Source organism: Scyliorhinus canicula, chromosome 5 (assembly GCF_902713615.1).
Source record: "Scyliorhinus canicula chromosome 5, sScyCan1.1, whole genome shotgun sequence".
Taxonomy (NCBI): Eukaryota; Metazoa; Chordata; class Chondrichthyes; order Carcharhiniformes; family Scyliorhinidae; genus Scyliorhinus; species Scyliorhinus canicula.
The window spans coordinates 46,786,745-46,808,133 of record NC_052150.1 but is presented as its reverse complement, the minus strand read 5'-3'; the positions used below and the strand labels follow the sequence as shown (position 1 = coordinate 46,808,133).

Genomic DNA, 21,389 nt, shown 5'->3' with positions numbered 1-21,389 from the left:
TTGCCTGTTGGGGCCACCCTCAGTTGCCGCGTAGCCACCCGCCATGTGCGACCCGTGAGTGCCGCCATCTTTAATTTCGGCCGACACGTGCGACCCACGGGGGCTGCCATCTTGGACGCCATCTTACACCTCACTTTCCACATGCGACCCACGGCGGCCGCCATCTTGGGACCACTCCGCAGCCTCCCGGGAGCCCTGCTCACCCGACTGCCGCCACCTCCGACCGACCTACCGACCGCCTTCCGACACTCACCTCCGTCACACTGGACCAGTCCCGGCCGCACAACCTTGCGAAGTGCACCATGACCGTCCGGATCAACGGGCACGAGACAGCCTGCCTTTTCGACTCCAGGGGTACAGACAGCTTCATACACCCAGATGTGGTAAGGTGCTGCTCCCTCCCCATCCTACCCGCGACCCAGAAAATCTCCCTGGCTTCCGGATCCCACGCAGTGGAAATCCGGGGGTACTGTGTCGCGACCTTCACTGTGCAAGGCGTAGAGTGCACCAACTTTAGGCTCTACATCCTCCCCATCTCTGTGCTGCCCTATTACGGGGGGGCTCGACTTCCAGTGCCATCTCCAGAGCACTACCCTAAATTCAACGGACCCCCCGTCACCATCTGTAGCCTCGCGACCCTTAAGGTCGCCCCACCCTCCCTTTTCGCAAACCTCACCCCGGACTGTAAGCCCGTCGCTACCAGAAGCAGACGCTCCAGTGCCCAGGACAGGGCCTTCATCAGGTCAGAGGTCCAGCGACTCCTGCTAGAGGGGATCATTGAGTAACAGCCCCTGGAGAGCCCAAGTGGTTGTCGTCAAGACTGGGGAGAAGCATCGGATGGTCATCGATTATAGCCAGACCATCAACCGCAGCTCAATGCATATCCCCTCCCCCGCATATCTGGCATGGTCAATCAGATTGCGCAGTATCGAGTCTTCTTTACAATCAACTTGAGGTTTGCCTACCACCAGCTCCCTATCCGCCCGGAGGACCGCCAATACACCGCCTTTGAGGTAGACAGCCGCCTCTATCACTTCCTCAGGGTTCCCTTTGGCATCACCCACGTGGTCTCGGTCTTCCAAAGGAAAGTGGACCAAATGGTTGACAAGTACGGCTGCGGGCCACTTTCCCGTACCTAGACAATGTCACCATCTGTGGCCGTGACCAGCAGGACCATGACGAGAACATCCGCCGCTTCCTCTACACCGTGAAACTCCTGAACCTAACTTATAGAGAGAAATGCGTCTTCCGCACAACCCGCCTGGCCATCCTCGGCTACGTCGCGGAACACGGAGTCCGAGGGCCAGACCCCGACTGCATACGCCCCCTCATGGAACTCCCCCTCCCCCACTGCCCCAAGGCCCTGAAGAGATGCCTGGGGTTCTTGTCTTATTATGCCCAGTGGGTCCCCAACTACGCGGACAAAGCCCGATCACTGATATAATTCACCACGTTTCCCCTGATGACTGAGGCCCGACTGACCTTCAGTCGCATCAAGGCAGATATTGCCAAAGCCGCAATGCACGCTGTGAACGAGTCCATCCCTTTCCAAGTTGACTTTGTTCTGGCCGCTACACTCAACCAGGTGGGCAGGCCCGTGGCTTTCTTCTCCCATACCCTCCATGCCTCCGAAATCCAACACTCCTCCGTCGAAAAGGAGGCCCACGCCATAGTAGAAACCGTGAGACATTGGAGGCATTACCTGGCCGGCAGGCGATTCACTCTCCTCACTGACCAACGGTCGGTTGCCTACATGTTCAATAACACACAGCGGAGCAAGATTAAGAATGACAAGATTCTGAGGTGGAGGATCAAGCTCTCCACCTACAGCTATGATATATTGTATCGACCTGGGAAACTCAATGAGCCCCCAGATGCCCTATCCCGTGTGTTGCTCGTTTTACTGGAGTGTGATTAACACGCCTCCGTTTAAAGGCCGTGTGCTTAACACTACTATGGCTCTGTATGTGTAATTATGCTCGGAGTCGCCAGGTGTCGTATTGAGACACCGTCACAAGTATATCAAGGTCAGGTTCAAAGTAATAAATCCATACACCGATTAGTAAGTCCAAACGATTGGTGTTTATTATAACAAATATAATAAATACACATGCATACGCTAAAGAGACTAACTTACTTCTAATACTAAACAACTAAATACTTATCTAGACAGGAACAGGCAAGGTCAGGGAGCAAGGCCTTCGTCCCGTTCTTGGTCTGTAACTCTCTGACTGGCAAAGTTGTCAAGGGCTAGCAAGGTCTGGATCACGTAGCGATCGTTGTGTTGGCACTTACAGTTCGATGGCTGATGCTCAACAGCCGGTGATGAAACTGGAGTCAGGATGCAAAGCAACAGCAGATCTGGGCCGGAGCAAAACAGACCGAACCATGTGCGGGACCTACTCTTATAGGTCCCAGGAGGTTCAGGCCCCCTTGGGGCGGCTCCCTCATCGATTGGGTCTTTCCCAATCGTTATCTTTCAAACTCCCCAATCCTAGGGTCGTTCCTCGATGGGTGGGGCGGTCCCTACGGCTCTTTGTGTTTGGTTGCTTTGGCGCCATTCTGTCTGGGCGTCTATGGAAAAGTATCCATCGATACTTAAATGTTTCTATTGTCCGGGGTCTGGATCTGGATCACCTCATTACTATGCAGATCTGTTTCCCATTTGCACCTTTGGCTGAAACTCTGCACCTGGCTTGAAACTGGTTTCTGTACGTGCAAAATGCAAAACAGTCTTTTGCAAGCTGTGTGTCCTCACTATGACTGTTTTTCCCTGCAGTCTTAGCAGTTCTCCATTTTGTAGCCCAGTGTCCATCTTAGATGGCTACACGCGGTACCTGTGCCAGCGCACAAGTAGATCGACTTCAGGCCCTCCACAACGACCTCGGTCACCCGGGGGTCACCCGCTTTTTCCACTTTATCTAGGCTCGCAACCTGCCCTATTCCATCGAGGAGGTCAGGTCCGTGACCAGGGACTGCCAGGTCTGCGCGGAGTGCAAACCATGCTTCTATCAGCCAGACAGAGCACACCTGGTAAAAGCCTCCCGCCCTTTTGAGCGCTTCATCATGGACTTCAAAGGGCCCCTCCCCGCCACTGACCGTAACGTGTAGTTACTCAACATCGTTGACGAGTACTCCAGATTCCCCTTCGCCATCCCCTGCTCTGACAAGACCTCTACAACCGTCATCAAGGCCCTGTACGGCCTTTTCACATTGTTCGGGTTCCCCACCTATATCCATAGTGATCGGGGCTCCTCCTTTATGAGCGACGAGTTGCGTCAGTTCCTGCTCAGCAAAGGCATCGCCTCCAGCAGGACGACCAGCTACGACCCCCGGGGAAACGGACAGGTGGAGAGGGAGAACGCGACGGTCTGGAAGGCCATCCTCTTGGCCCTACGGTCGAAAAGTCTCCCAGTCTCCCGCTGGCAGGAGGTCCTCTCCGATGTGCTCCACTCCATCCGGTCGCTTCTCTGACAGCCACTAACGAGACTTCTCATGAGCGTATGTTTGCCTTTCCCAGGAAGTCTACCTCCGGGGTCTCGCTTATGCTCCATGCAAACCCTCAATATGCCTTCTTGACACACCAGGACGGGCGGCAGGACACGGTCTACCTTCGGGATTTGGCTCCCGCAGGCCCCCTGGTGGCCATCACCACCACCCCCGACCCTACATTGTCTTCCCCCACCTCCCTCATGAACTGACTCCTGCAGGCCCACCGAGGACAAGCACCACCACCTCCGCCCGTACACCCCCCCCCCCCCCCCCCCTTCGCCGACTCAACATCTGGGTGAAGAAGAAGTCCACATGCTCCCGGACGCACAGGTCTCAATGCCGGCACCCACACCACAGCCGGGACTGAGGCAGTCACAGCGGAAGGTCAAGGCCCCTGATAGACTTGAACTGTAAGACCACTTCACCCCAGCCGGACTTTTTTTAAAACAGGGGGTGAATGTGGTAAATCACGTTATTGTCTTATATTCACTGTGCTGTATGGTACATGCCTGCGCTTGTCCAGGCTGGCTCCGCCTGTGGCTCCTCCCCTCAGGCTCCTGTATAAAAGTGGCAAGTGTCCGCCTCCGGACCCAGTTTGGGTCCAAAGGCTTGCTGTTTAGCGTACTAAAGCCTCAGTTGTGTTTATCACTCGTTGTCTATTATATCATAGAATTTACAGTGCAGAAGGAGGCTATTCGGCCCATCGAGTCTGCACCGGCTCTTGGAAAGAGCACCCTACCCAAAGTCAACACCTCCACCCTATCCCCATAACCCAGTAACCTCACGCAACAATAAGGGTAATTTATCTTGACCAATCCACCTAACCTGCACACCTTTGGACTGTGGGAGGAAACCGGAGCACCCGGAGGAAACCCACGCACACACGGGGAGGATGTGCAGACTCCGCACAGACAGTGACCCAAGCCGAAATCGAACGTGGGACCCTGGAGCTGTGAAGCAATTGTGCTATCCACAATGCTACCGTGCTGCCCCCGTGCTGATGGTGTATCAGTGAGGTTGAGTCGGGTTCTGGGATGGCGACGTTTTAGTGGGTCTGTGAAAGACGGTGCCATGGTGAATATATGGGAGTGTGTGTGTGTGGAGGGGAAAGCACGTAATTGCGCCAATGTGTGTGTGAATGACTGCATGAATGCGAGAATCTGGGTGAGTGGGTGGGGTTGAGTGCATGTTAGAGACTGTGAGAGTGATTGAGTGCATGACAGGTGAGTGCAAGAGACTGTGAGTGAGTGGGATGAGTGTGAGTCTGCCTTACGCCAGTCTCAGGTTTCTCACTCACTCTCACCAATACCTACAGACACACCCACTCACTCAACTACCCACATATATTCGCTCTCACACTCTGGTCATTTTCATTCTTACCTTTTTTAACTTAACAATTTATTGCTATGACATTGCTGTACTTTTGCTCAGCAGTTGTTTCTTTCGTTAAAACCTCAGTTTATTGTTGTGCCAAAGCTTCCAACATCCCCCAACCAGTGGCCCTCTTACTGCGTCCCTCATTCACCAGTGGTTCTTTGGTGATCCTAAGCCGGCAGCGACCGCCACTCCTGATGATGTTATCCACAAATAGCTGCTATCCTCTGTTCTAGATAGGATCACATAAAGGGACAAGATTTGTAGAGCCAATAACTGCAGCGGTCTGGTTGGCCAGTTAACCAGCCTCTCTCCAGCCTCTGAGTGCAGTGATGGGCCAACACTTGTATTTTTCCTCTCTTACTTTCCTGATTTCTTTAATCTGTTCTTTCTCTCCTTGTACATCTTATGTCCTCTGTCATCTTACTTAGTTGAAAATGCGATAGGGCATGATCTACCAGCCGTGACGCACCCGAATGGGAGCGTAGCGAGGTCAGTAGATGCCAGGGGTAGCCTCCCACAGGCTTCCTGGCAGCCAGTACGCCTCGCGAGATCTACCCAGAACGTGTGAGGCGTCACGAACAGAATCCTGCCCACAAGGGGTCGCTTGTGAGTGACCAAGCCTTGCACGTCTAAATAGGTTTTAAACCCACTGAGGCGTGCTTACCCAGGATCTACCGGACTGCCGGCATCTAACAGCCTCCCCAGGCAGTCCTTGTCAGGTGCCGTTCAGTACTGGTCCACAAAAACGTGAACCAGTTGGAACAACACCCGGGGGTCTCCCTGGCCATCGGTGGCCTCTGTGTGTACAGGGCATAGTGGCCAGCCCCCTGGCCTCCCCGTGGAATGCAGGCACTTTGGCACTGCTGCCCTGGCATTGCCAAGGTGCCCAGACAGCGCTGCCATGATGGCAGTTTCAGGGTGGCACTGTCACGGTCAGAGTCTGGGGGAGCCATGCCCATGCAAGGAGGGAGGGGGGGGGGGGCAGGGCAGGTATGAAGGTGCCTCTGGATGGTTGCGGGGTGAAGTGTGAGGGTCCTGGAAGTGGGGCCCAAAAGGGGATGTGGGAAGGCCTGAAAAGGAGGGAGGGGACCTCAGCAACCCCATAGCAGGGTGTCATCACGTGGCTGGGGGTTTGCGGGGTGATGCCCATGTGTGTCGGCGGTGACATTTCCCATGGATAAGTGCTGTAGCCCTCCTAGAGATCGGGGCACCCTTTCAAAATGGTGGCCTGATCTCTGAGGAGCTGGTTTGACCAGCGAGTTCAACTCCCCAGTGATGGAAATAATTCCAAGTGTGGGCTTGACTGGGGAGACTCTTCCCAGGGCCCAAAAAAGTGACTAAATGTGGTTAGATGCAGGTGGGGATCTCACCGACAGAGCCGGGAGAAATTCCCTGCAAAACCTGCCACAAAAGACACTTGGAAATTCTTCCGTTTGATCGTGCCCAAAATGTTTTGCTTTTGGGAATGGAGGTGTACCAACATTTCCCCCCTCACCCCGCTATTACCATTTTTCATCTGGCTGTTGTCTGGTGTACAACGATAGTGATCCCATGGTATGGAGGCCCGGAATTCCACACCCAAGAGCAGGCGCTGGCTTAGCTCACTGGGCTAAATTGTTGGCTTTTAAAGCAGACCAAGCAGGCCAGCAGCACGGTTCGATTCCCGTACCAGCCTCCCCGAACAGGAGCCGGAATGTGGCGTCTAGGGGCTTTTCACAGTAACTTCATTGAAGCCTACTTGTGACAATAAGTGATTTTCATTTTTCATTTCATTGAAAAGACTCCAACAGTATGCATGCCTTGTTAGAAAAATATGTTCTGCCTTTCTTGCATAAACACCCAACGCATGCAGCTTACCTTGCCATTTATTCCTCCCGGCTAAATTTTCTGTTCCAATTTGCAGAGTTGTTTCAGGATCCGGGCCATCCTGAAGGAAAATACCATTTTCCCCCTGTTGAAATACCCCAAACATAATTATGCTATTGAAACATCTTCTCGTGCCAGGAATTTTAACATTAATCTCATTATCTTGGATGGTTTAGATGTTTTGATTAGTGTGAAAAATGGAACTGACCACTGCTGCTTCATGGTAAATAGCTTTGCACCAAGTTAATCTCAACATTGTTTGATGTTGATATTCTCTTAAATCTTTATTCACCCGCAGTGACAAGAGACATGGAGAATGGGTCAAATCATTCCTCAGTATCTGGATAGAACTTCAGGCCTACATCAAGGAGTACCACACTACCGGACTCTTGTGGAATAAAGCTGTAAGTATCCAATCAGCTTCATGTAGCGTTCACATAATTTAATGCATTCAAATTATGCTGATGTCTTTCTCCACATGAATCACATAATCTAATTCTACTCTTCGGCACACCCTTTTTGCATGGCTGTTTCATCTTAAACAACAATCTAAATCCCTTTTAAACTCCCATGTTTCAATTACATTATTTGGCAAATAATTCCATGTTCTTTTTTAAAAAAATAATTTTTATTAAGGTTTTCACAAAATATAAGCAACAAAACAATATTAACAGAATAACTATTGTAAAAACCCAAGAACAACACCCACCCCCCTACAAAAGCAACTACTAAATCGAAAACAATAAAAAACAAACAGAAAGGTAAGAGATAACACCCGCCACATCCCACAAACTCATGTACACACTTCTCCCTCCCCCCAAACCCAATCTCCCCCCCCGCCCCCCGGGTTGCTGCTGCTGCCGACCTATTTCCCTACCGTTCCGCCAGGAAGTCCAGGAAAGGCTGCCACCGCCTAAAGAACCCCTGTACTGATTCCCTCAGGGCAAATTTCACCTTCTCCAATTTGATAAACCCCGTCATATCATTGATCCAGGCCTCCACGCTTGGGGGCCTCGCATCCTTCCATTAAAGTAAGATCCTCCGCCGGGCTACTAGGGACGCAAAGGCCAGGACACCGGCCTCTTTCGCCTCCTGCACTCCCGGCTCCACTGCAACCCCAAAAATTGTGAGTCCCCAGCCTGGCTTGACCCTAGATCCCACCACCCTCGACACCGTCCTTGCTACCCCCTTCTAAAATTCCCCCAGCGCTGGGCATGCCCAAAACATATGGGCGTGGTTCGCTGGGCTCCCCGAGCACCTAGCACACCTGTCTTTGCCCCCGAAAAACCTACTCATCCTCGTCCCAGTCATGTGGGCCCTATGCAGCACCTTGAACTGTATGAGGCAAAGTCTCGCACAGGAAGAGGAGGAATTCACCCTTTCCAGGGCATCCGCCCACGTCCCCTCCTCAATCTCCTCACCCAGCTCCTCTTACCATTTACCCTTCAGCTCCTCCACCGAGGCCTCATCTACCTCCTGCATTACGCGGTATATGTCCAAAATCCTCCCTCCTCCAACCCACACCCCCGACAGCACCCTGTCCCGTACCCAACGTGGGGGCAGCAAGGGGAACCCCTCCACCTGCCGCCTGGCAAATGCCCTAACCTGCATGTACCTAAACATGTTACCCGGGGGGAGCCCAAACTTCCCCTCTAACTCCCCCAAGCTCGCGAACCTCCCATCCACAAACAGGTCCCTCAACCTCCCAATACCTACCCTGTGCCAGCCCAGAAATCCGCCATCGATGCTCCCTGGAACAAACCGATGGCTCCTCCGTATCGGGGACTCCATCGAGCCCCCCACCTCTCCCCTATGCGTCTCCATTGCCCCCAAATTTTGAGGGTAGCCTCCACCACCGGGCTCGCACAGGACGCCATCTCCATCCTCTTCCATGCTGCCCCTTCCCCGTCCATTACCCACTTATGCACCATCGCTGCGTTGGCATCCCAATAGTACCCACAGAGGTTGGGCAGCGCCAGCCCCCCCTATCCCTGCCCCGTTCCAAGAACACCCTTCTCACCCTCGGAGTCCCATGCGCCCACACAAATCCCGTAATACTCCTGTTAACTCTCCTAAAAAATGCCTTCGGGATAAGGATTGGAAGGCACTGGAACAGGAACAAAAACCTCGGGAGCACCGTCATCTTGACGGACTGCACCCTACCTGCCAGTGACAGCGGTAACATATCCCAACTTTTGAACTCCTCCTCCATCTGCTCCAATCCCCCCCTCCTGATCCCCCGGGTGCACCACGAGCAACTCGCTCTTGCCCAGGTTGAGCTTATACCCAGAGAAGCCCCCAAATTCGCAGAGAATCCTCATCACCTCCGGCATCCCCCCCACTGGGTCCGCCATATACAGCAACAGGTCGTCCGCATAAAGCTACACTCGATGCTCCTCCCCACCCCGCACCAGGCCCCTCCAGTCCCCCGACTCCCTCAACGCCATGGCCAGGGGCTCAATTGCCAACGCAAAGAGCAAGGGGGACAGGGGACACCCCTGTCCCGTCCCCCAGTACAGCCGAAAGTACTCCGACCTCCTCCTATTCGTGGCTACACTCGCCATCGGGGCCTCATAAAGCAACCTCACCCAGCGGACAAACCCCTCCCCAAACCCAAACCTTTCCAACACCTCCCACAAATACCCCCACTCAACCCTATGAAAGGCCTTCTCCGCATCGAATGCCACCACTATCTCCACCTCCCCTTCCACAGCCGGCATCATAATGACATTGAGGAGCCTACGTATGTTGGTGTTCAACTGCCTTCTCTTCACAAACCCCGTCTGGTCCTCGTGAATGACCCCCGGCACACAATCCTCTATTCTTGTGGCTAAGATCTTTGCCAGCAGCTTGGCGTCCACATTGAGCAGCGAGATCGGCCAATATGACCCACACTGCAGAGAGTCCTTGTCCCGTTTAAGGATCAAGGAAACCAGCGCCCGTGACATAGTTGGGGGCAAAGTCCCCCCCCCCTCCCTTGCCTCGTTAAAGGTCCGGACCAACAGGGGGCCCAACAGGTCCGCATACATTTTATAAAATTCGGCAGGAAACCCATCCGGCCCCGGCGCCTTCCCCGACTGCATGCTCCCTATCCCTTTAACCAGCTCCTCCAGCTCAATCAGCGCCCCCAGTCCCTCCACCTGCCCCTCCTCCACCTTCGGAAATCGCAACTTATCCAAGAAGCGCCCCATTCCCCCCCCTCCACCGGGGGTTCAGACCGGTACAGTTCCCCATAAAAGTCCCTAAAGATCCCATTAACGTCTACCCCCCTCCGCACCACCTTCCCAACTCTATCCGTCACTCCCCCAATCTCCCTGGCCGCGTCTCGCTTTCGGAGCTGGTGTGCCAGCATCCTGCTCGCCTTCTCCCCAAATTCATACACTGCCCCCTGTGCTTTCCTCCACTGAGCTTCCGCCTTTCTGGTGGTCAGCAGATCGAACCTGGCCTGAAGGCTACGCCGCTCCCCCAGCAATCCCTCCTCCGGAGCCACCGCATATCTCCTATCCACCCTCACCATCTCCCCTACCAATCTCTCCCTCTCCCTCTGCTCCCCCCTCTCCCTATGGGTTCGGATGGAAATCAACTCCCCTCTAATCATTGCCTTCAATGCCTCCCAGACTGTCCCCACTCGGACCTCCCCGTTATCGTTGGCCTCAAGGTACCTCTCAATAGACCCCCGAACCCTCCCGGCCACCTCCTCGTCTGCCAGCATTCTCACCTCCAAGAGCCAGAGCGGACGCTGGTCCCTCTCCTCCCCCAGCCCGAGGTCCACCCAGTGCAGGGCATGACCCGAAATGGCAAAGGCAGAGTATTCAACATCCTCCACCCTCGAAACCAGCCCCCTGCTCAGGACAAAAAAATCAATTCTAGAATAGGCCTTATGCACGTGGGAGAAAAACGAGTACTCCCTGACCCTTGGCCTCGCATACCTCCAGGGATCCACCCCTCCCATCTGATCCATAAACCCCCTCAACACCTTAGCCGCCGCCGGCCTCCTACCCGTCCGGGACCTGGATCGATCCAATGGGGGATCAAGCACCGTGTTGAAGTCCCCTCCCCATGATCAGGCCCCCCAACTCCAGGTCTGGAATGCGGCCCAACATGCGCCGCATAAACCCCGCATCGTCCCAATTTGGGGCGCAAACATTCACCAACACCACCCGCTCCCCCTGCAGCTTACCACTCACCATCACATACCTCCCACCACTGTCAGCCACCACATTTAACGCCTCAAACGACACCCTCTTTCCCACCAGGATCGCCACCCCCCCGATTCTTCTCATCCAGCCCTGAATGAAATACTTGGCCCACCCACCCCTTCCTCAGTCAAACCTGGTCCATCACCTTCAGGTGTGTATCTCGGAGCATGGCCACATCCGCCTTCAGCCCCTTCAAGTGCGCAAACACCCGGGCCCGCTTGACCGGCCCGTTCAGCCCCCTCACATTCCAGGTTATCAGCCGGATCAGAGGGCTCCCTGCCCCCCTCCCCTGCCGACTAGCCATAACCCATCCCCTGCCCGCCACTGGCAAGCGTCCCCCGCTCGGCCTGTTCCCCACGGCGGCAACTCTCCCCACCCCCCACACCCCCAGCACCCCCTGCATACTCCAGCTCCTTCCTGGCCATTTCAGCAGCAACCCGGTATCCCCACTCCCCAGGCTAGGACCCCTCCCCGTGTCTGTGTGGGTTTCGCCCCCACAACCCAAAAATGTGCAGAGTAGGTGGATTGGATACGCTAAATTGCCCCTTAATTGGAAAAAATAATTGGGTAATCTAAATTTTAAAAAAATAAAGAAAAAAAAAAAGACATGGTATAACTATATGCCCAGGACACCAGAAAGAACTTCCTTGCTCATCTCTGAAGTAGTGCCATGCCACCTTTTTCACCCACCTGACAGGACCCTGATTTAACACCTCGTTCAAAAGACTGAACGTCCTACACTGGGACATGAGTACTGCACAAGAATTCCAGCCTTGATATTTTTTGCTCAATTTTCAATTTTTGCTCAACTGACAATCTTTCGACTCGAAGATGACGTGCATTTGAATTACCCTTTGTAGATCAAGCACGGAATTGGTGAATTCCAAAATTCAACTTCCAACCAGCACTCAAAGCCTGTGGATTAATGAATCAGCCGACAGTCTGCTCTTTGAAACATGACTCCATTTGATTAATAATATAAAGCTCTGGGGAGTGAACGACTACATAAAAGAGCAAATCTTAACTTAAATGGCAGGTCAATGTAGCTCTGTAGTGGTTGGAGCTAGAACCAGGCAGTTATTAAGCTAATATTCGGACAATGAGTATTTGCATCACAGAATCATTTTTACAACGAGGAAGGTGGGGCGCGATTCTCCGCTCCCCACGCCGGGTGGGAGAATCGCGGGAGGGCCGGGTGACTCATTTCACGCCCCCCTGGCGCCCCCCGCGATTCTCCCACCCCCCGCTCGGAAGAATCGCCGCTCGCTGTTTTTCACGCCGAACAGCGATTCTCCGACCCGGATGGGCCGAGCGGCCTACCGTTCACGACCGTTTCACGACGGCGACAACCACACCTGGTCGCTGCCATCGTGAACATGGGCGCCAAAGGCCCGTTTGAAGCTTGTGGGGGGCGGAAAGAGAAGTGAGCACCACGGCCGTGCTCGGGAGGGGACTGGCGATAGGTGCCCACTGATCGTCGGGCCGGCGTCTCAAAGCGACGCACTCTTTCCCCTCTGCCGCCCCGCAAGATCAAGCAGCCACGTCTTGCGGGGCAGTGGAGGGGAAGACAGCCACTGCGCATGCGCGGGTTTGAGCCGTCAGCCGTCGTGACGTCAGCCGCGCATGCGCGGGTTGGAGCCGGCCAACCTGCGCATGCGCGGCTGACGTCACATAGGCGCCGCTGTAGCGTCATTCTCGACGTGCCGCCTTGATGCAAGCGTCAAGGCCCGGCGGCCGAGAATAACGGAACGGCTTCCGAGGCCGTCGTGAAACTCGGCCGAGTTCACAACGACCTTCACGATTTTTCCCGGGAGCGAAGAATTCCGCCCATGATTCCCAATGCAGTGAGGAGTGAAAAGCAAAAGAGTGTTGCAAAAGAAAAAAAATAGAACCAGTTCTTGATTTTCATTTTGATGATGCCAGTGCAAGTACTGCACATTGATGGGCAAAACCAAAATCTTTCATTTTCCCATGGCCCCATCTCCGGAATTCTCCGACCCCCCGCCGTGTCGGAGAATCGGCGTGGCGCCGCGCGATCATGTCACGCTGCCCCGACATCAGGACGTAATTCTCCGCAATGCGGAGAATCGGACCCAGCGTGGTTGGCGCGGCGCCAGTCGGGATATGCGCTGACTCTCCGGCACGGACCTGTGCGCCAATTCTCCAGCCCAGATGGGCCGGGCGGCCGTCATCAAAAAGCTGAGTCCCGCCGGCAGCGTTCAAAAATCCTCTGAGCCAGTGAGACCTCGGCGTTGAAGGGTCCGGGGGCGGCCCATGGGGGGAAAGGGGGTGTCCAACCCCGGGGGGGGGGTCTCCCGTAGTGGCCTGGCCCGCGATCGGGGCCCACCGATCAGCGGGCCGGCCTCTCTGCCCCCCAGCCTCCTTTCCTCCACTCTGGCTCCTGTAGCCCTGCGCCATTTGGCGTCGGAGCCGTCGTGGGGAAAAAGGCCACTGTGCCTGCGCTAGTTGGCGCCGGCCCAATTGTGCATGCGCAGACCCGGCGGCGCCCGGTTCAGGCCGGGATCAGCAGCTGGAGCGGCATAGGCATAAAACATACGCCGGAGTAAAACATTCCTGTTTTTACTTCGGCGTCGGCACTTTGCCGCCTGTTGGGAGAATCGCGCCCCTGAGCTACCATTTTAAATTGCAAGCTGTATGATAGCACCGGGTGAAATGTCAGGGGTGAGTTGTCATTGTGAGTAGAAAATGTTAACTTCCAAAATGACAGCCAAATTGGGATTGTTGGTGGACCTTATTTGCAAGGACTGTTGTTCCTTGGTTTAGTATAGCAAAGTAATAAATCAACTTTTATTCAGCACTTTTCACAAAAATACCTCTCAGCCAATTAAGTACATTTGAAGTTGTAATGTAGGAAATGCAGCAGCCAATTTGTGCACAGCAAGGTCCGGCAAACAGCAATGTGATAATCTGTCTCTCTCCGCCTTGAACATACTTAATGACCCAGCCTGTACAGCTCTCTGGAGTAAAGAATTCCACAGATTCACTATCCTCCAAGAGAATGAATCCTGTATCATCTTGGTCTTAAATGGCTCACCCCTTACTCTGAGATTATGCCCTCTGGTCTTAGACTCTCCCTCAACGGGGAACAACCTTTCAGCATCTACCCTGCCAAACCCCTGAGAATCCTAACTGCCGCAATAAGGTTGTCTCTCACTCTTCTAAACTCCGACGAGTATAGGCCCAACCTAGTCAACGTCTCCTCATAAGAAAATCCCTCCATACCCGGCATCAACCAAGTGAATCTTCCCTGGACTGCCCCAATGCCAATATATCTTTCCTTAGATAAGGGAACCCAGACTGTTCACAATATCCATGTGTGGTGTAACTAGTGCCTTGTATAGTTTTTGCAAGACTTCCCTATTTTTATACTCCAAAGGCCGACATTCCATATGCCTTCCCTATTACCTGCTGAACTTGCACGCAAGCTTTTTGTGATTTATGGACAAAGACTCTCAAATCCCTCTGTGCTGCAGCTTTCTCTAGTCATTCTCTATTTAAATAATATTCAGATCCTTCATTCTTCCTACCAAAGTGCATAACTTCACATATTCCTACATTATACTCCATCTGCCAAGTTTTTGCCCAGTCATTTAACCTTTCTAATTCCCTCTATAGACTCTTTGGCTGGGATTCTCCGGCCCTACGCCGGGTCAGAGAATCCCCGGGTGTCCAGCCGCCCCGATGCCGGCTTACTGATTCTCCGGCGCCGATTCTCTGGGCTCCGACGGGCCGAGTGGCCGCCGGGTTCAGCCGAATCCCGCTGGTGTGGGTTACAGACGGCAAGACCTGGAACGTGTGTCTGTGGGGGCTGTCCTGGAATGGGGGCGGGAGGATATGACCCCGGGAGGTCCTCCACGGTGGCTGGCCCGCAATCGGGGCCAACGGATTGGCGGGCGGGCTGGTTCCGTGGGGGCCTGTGTTCCTCCGCGCTGGGCCTCTGTAGGGCTCCGCCAAATTGCCCGGGGGCCGGCGCGGAGACGGGAACCCACGCGCATGGGCAGAATGATGCCGGCTGCTTCACGCATGTGCGGAATCACGCCGGCCATTCCGCACATGTGCAGTATCACGCCGGCCGTAATGCACATGCGCTAACTCATGCCGGCTGTTCCGTGCCGGCTGGACTGCGGTGACACTCCGGCACCAACCTAGGAAGGGGAGCATTCCTGATTATCGGGGACCGTTGACGTCGGAGTGGTTGGCACCGCTTTTCACGCCGATGTCAGAACTTGGCCACAGGATTGGAGAACCCTGGCCTTTGTGTCATCGAGTATAAAAATAAGTTAGAAGCCTACTTATAATAGTGGACCAAGTAATGTCAGACATTTCATGCACTTGCATATGAGACTATCACGCACTGCAGTTTCTAAACCTCACAAGTTCAAATATTTATCTTTGCAAGTGCTTTATTCCTCTGCATCGCCTGTAGTGCATTAGCCCAATTCTTGGTCCCTAGGTGGATCAGTGGAAGGTCGGTTGACTGACCCTCAGTGGAGATGGTATTCTGCCAATCTGAATTAATTGTGCAAACTAACCCTGATTTTGGCTGAAGGAGAAAGTGGAGGATCAGGGAGAGGGAAAGAGTTAAACAAGTCAACCAGTTGATAGCAAATGCATTGGAGTCCTTTGAGAGTCAAAGTCCTCAGCTTGCTACAGTGTTACAGTGAAGCGCAACACAAACTGGAGGAACAACACCTCATATTATGTTTAAGCCTCTGAATTGAACTCCATCCCCCATTTTGATTTTGCCTTTTTTTTCCACATGTGCCTATGAATCTTGCTTTTCTGGTACTCTAAAGTTATAAAAAAAACTATGTTTCTCTCTCCACAGATGCTGCTGACCCACTAAGTATTTCCAGCACTTACTGTTTTTAATTCAGATTTCCAGCATCTGCAGTATTTTCCTTTAATGCCCTTTTGATAATCAGTTGAATTTATTCAGAATTAACATCTTTTGCAGATTATACTGTAGCATCCTTACTTAATTCATTCTCTGCCAGGTTATACTAGGATGAATTATTTTGATTAAATTATGTAAACGTAAAATTGAGTGTACATGGGTATTCACACTTTCCCAAAGTACTCCTGTGCGTGCTCTTTAAAGTTGAGCTAGAGAGTGAAAATAATCACAGCCATGAAGTTAAGCTTAAATTTCAGTTACATATGTCGCATCCCTGCCAAATCCCAAGGTTAGCAGTGTGAGTTGTCCTGCTCATTTTGAGAATTGTTTACTGGGAACATGATCCATAAGTGAGAAATCATTGACTCATGCTGTGGGCGATTAATGTCAGCATGTCAACAGCAAGTTGAAGCATTGGCTCTCGATAGTCCTGCAAAAGCAGTACGTTTGTGCATTAGAATGTAATAACCTATGGATTCCAGGGCTGATATTCAGAACGTTTCACCTGCTGCCCTGGTACATGCTGCATCTCTCCTTCCACTGGCATCTGGGGTTGGCATACAGCCAACGTGAAACAGCAGGGCACAACGATAGTCAGCCATGGCTCTCCTCAATCAGAACGTTGTGGGTTTAAATCCACTTCTGAAAGTGGAACACAAAGATCTAGGCTAGCATTCCAGTGCAGTACTCTGATGGCACTTTTCTGAAGAAGACCACGGGACTTCTCCACTGCACCTTGGCCAATATTTATTCTTCAATCAAGTTCACAAAAATAGATTATCTGGTCATTATCACATTGCTGTTTGTGGGAACTTGATGCATATAAATTGACTGCTACATTTCCTGTAACAGCACTTCAAAAGTGTTTCATTTGTTCTAAAGCAATTTGAAATTTATGAAAGATACTATAGAATTTATTTTAGTTTTCACCACTTAAATGAGAAGCCCTCCAACTTCAGGAACACACTCATCATCCTTTTTTTTAATAAACATTTTAATGAGGTATTTTTGTATTATAACAACAAAATAAACATTGTACATGAAACTATAAACATAGTGCAAAAGCCGTCTCCCTTCCTTACAGGTCCCACCTTTATTACACACTCATCCTTAACTGGACATTGAATACATACCCTGGATACTAATTTGTCGGCTGGTCAAATAAATCACATTGTGCGCCAACACAATGGTGAGTCGGGACCTGGAAATGTGCCCAACATCAGGGTCCCAAACTGAGAATAAAATTCCAGCTCAAGTTTAAAAGGACATCTGAAATGGACCGTTTGAAAGTACTGTACATGATTCATAAGGAAATTATTTTTTAAAACAACTTGCATTTATGCAGGGCCTTTCATGGTTTTAGGGAGATCCAAAGCACCTCTCATTAAATTAGATCCTTTTGAAATGTTGTCCTTGTTATAGGAATATGGCAGTTAATTTACACCAGCAAACTCCCACAAACAAGATGAGAAAAATGACCAGATAATTTTTGTGTGGTGGTGATATTTGTAGGGCGAATATTAGCCAGGTACTGGGAGAACTCCTTTGCACTTCTTTAGATAGCAAATGGGATCTTTAACATCCACCTGAGAGGGCCCATGGAGCCACAGTTTAACGTTTCATCTGAGATGACAACTTAAATCAGGCTTGTCGAACCTTTTTCGCTTGAGGGACCACAGTCCATTTTTTCTCACTCAAGGAAACATTGAACAAATCTCAGAAAGATCAAGGGCGTGATCTTCCAGTTCCCCAGCCTTGTATTCTTGGTCACGTGCCTTTCTGGCGGAGTGGATTCTATTTCTCATTGAAACCAACCAATGCCTCCGGGAAACCTGCGGGTGGAGGTGCGCTGCCAACAGGAAAGTGAATCGCAACCCCCGGAGAATTCTGGCCAAGGTTTGGCACAATATTAAACTAAATTTCAAAACAACAGTTGTGTTTTTCAGAAAAGAAGCAATATGCTGAGCAAATAAAAAGCAATGTCAAAGCAATGTATTTTTTTAAATATAAATTTAGAGTACCCAATTCTTTTTTTCCAATTCAAGCTGAAGACATTCAGTTTCATACAAGGTAATATTGGCCAATCCACCTAGCCTGCACATCTTTGGGTTGTGGGGATGAGACCCGTTTAAGAAATTAAGCATGTGAATTCTACGGCCTCTAAAGCGGTGCCGGTCCAGGAGCGATTCAGGACATCCTAATGGGCTAGCACAGGCGCACATTGAACTAGTGCAGTTCAGGTGAACACTGCCGTGTGATTCGTCGAGATTGGCACTCGAGAGCCTGACAAGCAGGAGCTGCATATAGGCACTCCACTCCCCAGACACCCTCATCCAGCCAAGAAGATGGCACTGGTTGCACTGGAGCACACCCATCCCGTTGTTGGGTCGGTGGGGCCAGCGAGTACCTAGAGGGGTGGTCTGGGGAGGCACCCATACGACCTGTGGTGCTAAGTTCAGAGTGGGCAGTCAGTCGCTGCGCAGTGGCAATGGTGGTCCATGCTCGTCCACCCGGACCCCACGCCCCATCTCCTGACCACCCCCTGCTGCTCTTCCCAGACCTACAGAGACCCCCCCCCCCCCCGAACAGCAGCACAACTGTGAGCATGCTATAGCAATTTTGGGTGTACCCCCCTCTCTATAGTGCCGGATAGAGGCACTTCGGAGGCTGGAAGCGTTGGGAAAGCCTGGTTATATAATTGTGTGTGTGTGTGTGTGTGTGTGTATATTTATGTATAAAGAGGGTGGGGGGCAAGTTAAAGTGAGGGATTAGGAATTAGATAATAGTTAACCAGTTGTATTTGCTGCATAGTTCATTATAGGTTGTAAATAAAAAGTAATTGTGTTTAAATTTAAAAACTGTAATTATTGGGCAGCCAAGGGCCAAAGACATTGGGCGCGATTCTCCCAGACAGGGAGAAATCGTAAGGCTGGCGTCAAAACCGGGCGGGTTTGACGCCAGCCTCCCCCTCCCCGACCGGGAACCGATTTTGGTCCCCGGTCGGGGCTAGTATGCCGCGGCCGTGAACTCCGGCATCGCGGGCTTAACGAATTTCGTTAAGCCCGCTTGCCAGAGTTTGCGCCGGCTGACGCGTCACATGACGTCAGCCGCGCATGCGTGGATTGGAAGACTCCAACCCGCGCATGCGCGGATGACGTCATCGCGCATTTGCGCGAAATCCGCGCATGCGCGGGCCGGGATGCCCCTCAGCCGCCCCGCGAAGTGATACAGCGGGGCGGCGGAAGGACAAAGAGTGCGCGGGAATCGGACCCGCTGCCCGCGATCGGTGCCCACCGATCGCGGGCCCATGGCACCCTTGGCACGGCCGTGGTACGGCCGTGCCAATCGGTGCCATGGTTGCCAAGATCGGGACTTTACGGCCGTTTTTACGAACGGCCAGACCAGGTGTGTTTGCCGTTCGTAAAAACGGCCGTAAAGGGCTTGGAGTTCGGCCCATCGGCCAGCTGAGAATCGCTGCTGGCCGTAAAAAAACGGCGGCAGCGATTCGAGTTGGGCGTGGGGGGGGGGGGGGGGGGAGAATAGCGGGAGGGCATCGGACTAGCGTGGCCGTAAAAATTTACGACCCCCGCTGTTCTCCGCACCGCCGTAAGTGCGGAGAATTGCGCCCATTGTGTATTTTTCTACGAATTATTGGTTGATTCAACTGTGTTGCGATTCTGGGTCAAGTGGGACTGGAATTGACCACGCACTAGCCCAGGGTGTCAATACAGCTACAGTGTTGTGATTAGAGCACGGAAGGAAATCATTCGACCCGTCGTCATTTCGCTGATTCTGTCTATTCTCAACACATTTCACTTTCCTGTTCTGTATCTATTCATATTCACACATTTGAAATACTTAACTAATTACTTAATTATTTTATCGTCTGCGTTACTAATCTCTTATAGTAAAACACTCCCTAGTCCAAGAATCCTGAGAGCGATCAACTGGCCGCGTTGACCCCAAACAGGAGGGTGATGTGGCCGATAGATGCCGGGAGAGGCCTCCCCCAGGCTTCCCAACAGCTGTTGTGTCTGGCGAGATCTAACCAGATCTCGTAAGGCAGCAGAATCTGGCTCCTACCCACAATGGGTTTAAGAACTTAACTGTGCTGATGCCGGATCCTGGATCTAACGGCACCTGAGGGTCTCCCAGACCATTGGAGGCCCCTGGGTGGTCAGGGACATATCCTGGCCTTCCCCCTGGTAACATGACACTTTGTCACTGCCACCCTGGAACTGCTAAGGTGTCTGGGTGGCACTGCCAGGCTGGTTGCTCAGATGCCAGGGTGGCACTGCCATGGGTCAGGGCCTGAGGGGGGCCAAGGCTATGAAAGAAGGAATACGGGGGATGGGGGGGGGGGGGGGGGGGAAGGGCGGTATAATGAAGCCTAAAGAAGGTTGGGGAGGTGAAAGGGATGGGTGTGTCCAAAAGGGAAGTGGGGAGGCATGAAAAGGAGGGTCCTCAGCGATCCATGGTGGGGTGTCCTCAATTGGGAGGGTGCGGGGGGGTGGCCAGTGAGTTCAGCTCCCCAGTGATGGAAAAAATTCTAAGTGTGGGCTATCCCGGGGAGAAACTCCCCAGGGCCTGAAAAAGTGACTACGGGTGCAATTTAACTAAATGGGAACAAAGTCCCATAGCGAGCGTGTTAGACACGTGTTTCCCGGCACTCGCAGCGCCGAGAAACATCATGCTATTGAACAGCACTCAGGGTAGATAGTGAGCATCAGCAGAGAACACACGGCCAAGTCCGCACATAGCCCATAGTTTTTTGCACTGAGGAGCTCCCATGGCACTATTGCAAAGAGCAGGGGAGTTCTTCCCCAATGTTTTGGCCAAAGTTGATCCCTTAACCAACATCACCAAATACAAATGATCTGACCATTATCACATTGGGATCCTGCTGTGTGCAAATGATCTGCTGCATTACAAAGGTACTTCATTAAAGTGTTTTGGCATGCCTTGAGGTTTGAAAGTTGCTGCATAAATCCAGGATCTTTCTTATTATTTATATCAATTTAAGGGAAAATACAAGCCGACACCTTCAATCTTTCAACAAAAAGATTTGCACAGGCACGCTTCTCTGTCTGTGCCTTGATCAGCTGCCACTCGCAGGATTAGGAAAGGGGGGGATGCACACGCGAGTATGTGAAAAGAAAAATTATATGCAGAGAATTACTTTGTGTAGCCCTCTTTCTTCCAGCCTGCCTACCTCCAACCTCTACTGTCTTGTTTGACCTTGTTAGGCACTTAAAATCGGAGAATTATTTTGCTGATTTTTCAGCTGTTCGAGCCTTCTTTTGAAATAGGAAGATTGTGTATCTTGAACAGCTGTATCAGCACTTGATGTTGGTATTTCCTCTTAGTTAGATTTAGCACTGGATAAGTACCCCAAGGTGTTTTATTGTGACCCCAATGCACTCTGTTCTGTGTAATTGTGATCCATAAAGCCCGATTAGAAGCAAAACCATCATTTTCAGATCAGATATTACACAACTGCAGTTACACTAAGGAATCCCTAGCTGTTGCAGTGGGGT

General features: G+C 52.0%; 1 protein-coding gene and 1 long non-coding RNA gene across 2 annotated transcripts in view; one reads left to right on the top strand and one right to left on the bottom strand.

Annotated features, from left to right (window-relative positions):
- The window catches only part of cap2 (cyclase associated actin cytoskeleton regulatory protein 2), a 323,980-nt gene that overhangs the window by 225,620 nt on the left and 76,971 nt on the right, over nucleotides 1–21,389 (top strand). The window contains exon 7 of the mRNA XM_038796992.1: nucleotides 7,034–7,139. Within this exon, the coding sequence (XP_038652920.1) occupies nucleotides 7,034–7,139 (106 nt within the window). The remainder of the gene's footprint in view (nucleotides 1–7,033; nucleotides 7,140–21,389) is intronic.
- Nucleotides 1–21,389, bottom strand: part of LOC119965955 — a 33,044-nt gene that overhangs the window by 8,076 nt on the left and 3,579 nt on the right. The window contains exon 2 of the long non-coding RNA XR_005460644.1: nucleotides 6,727–6,820. This is a non-coding gene — a long non-coding RNA (uncharacterized LOC119965955). The remainder of the gene's footprint in view (nucleotides 1–6,726; nucleotides 6,821–21,389) is intronic.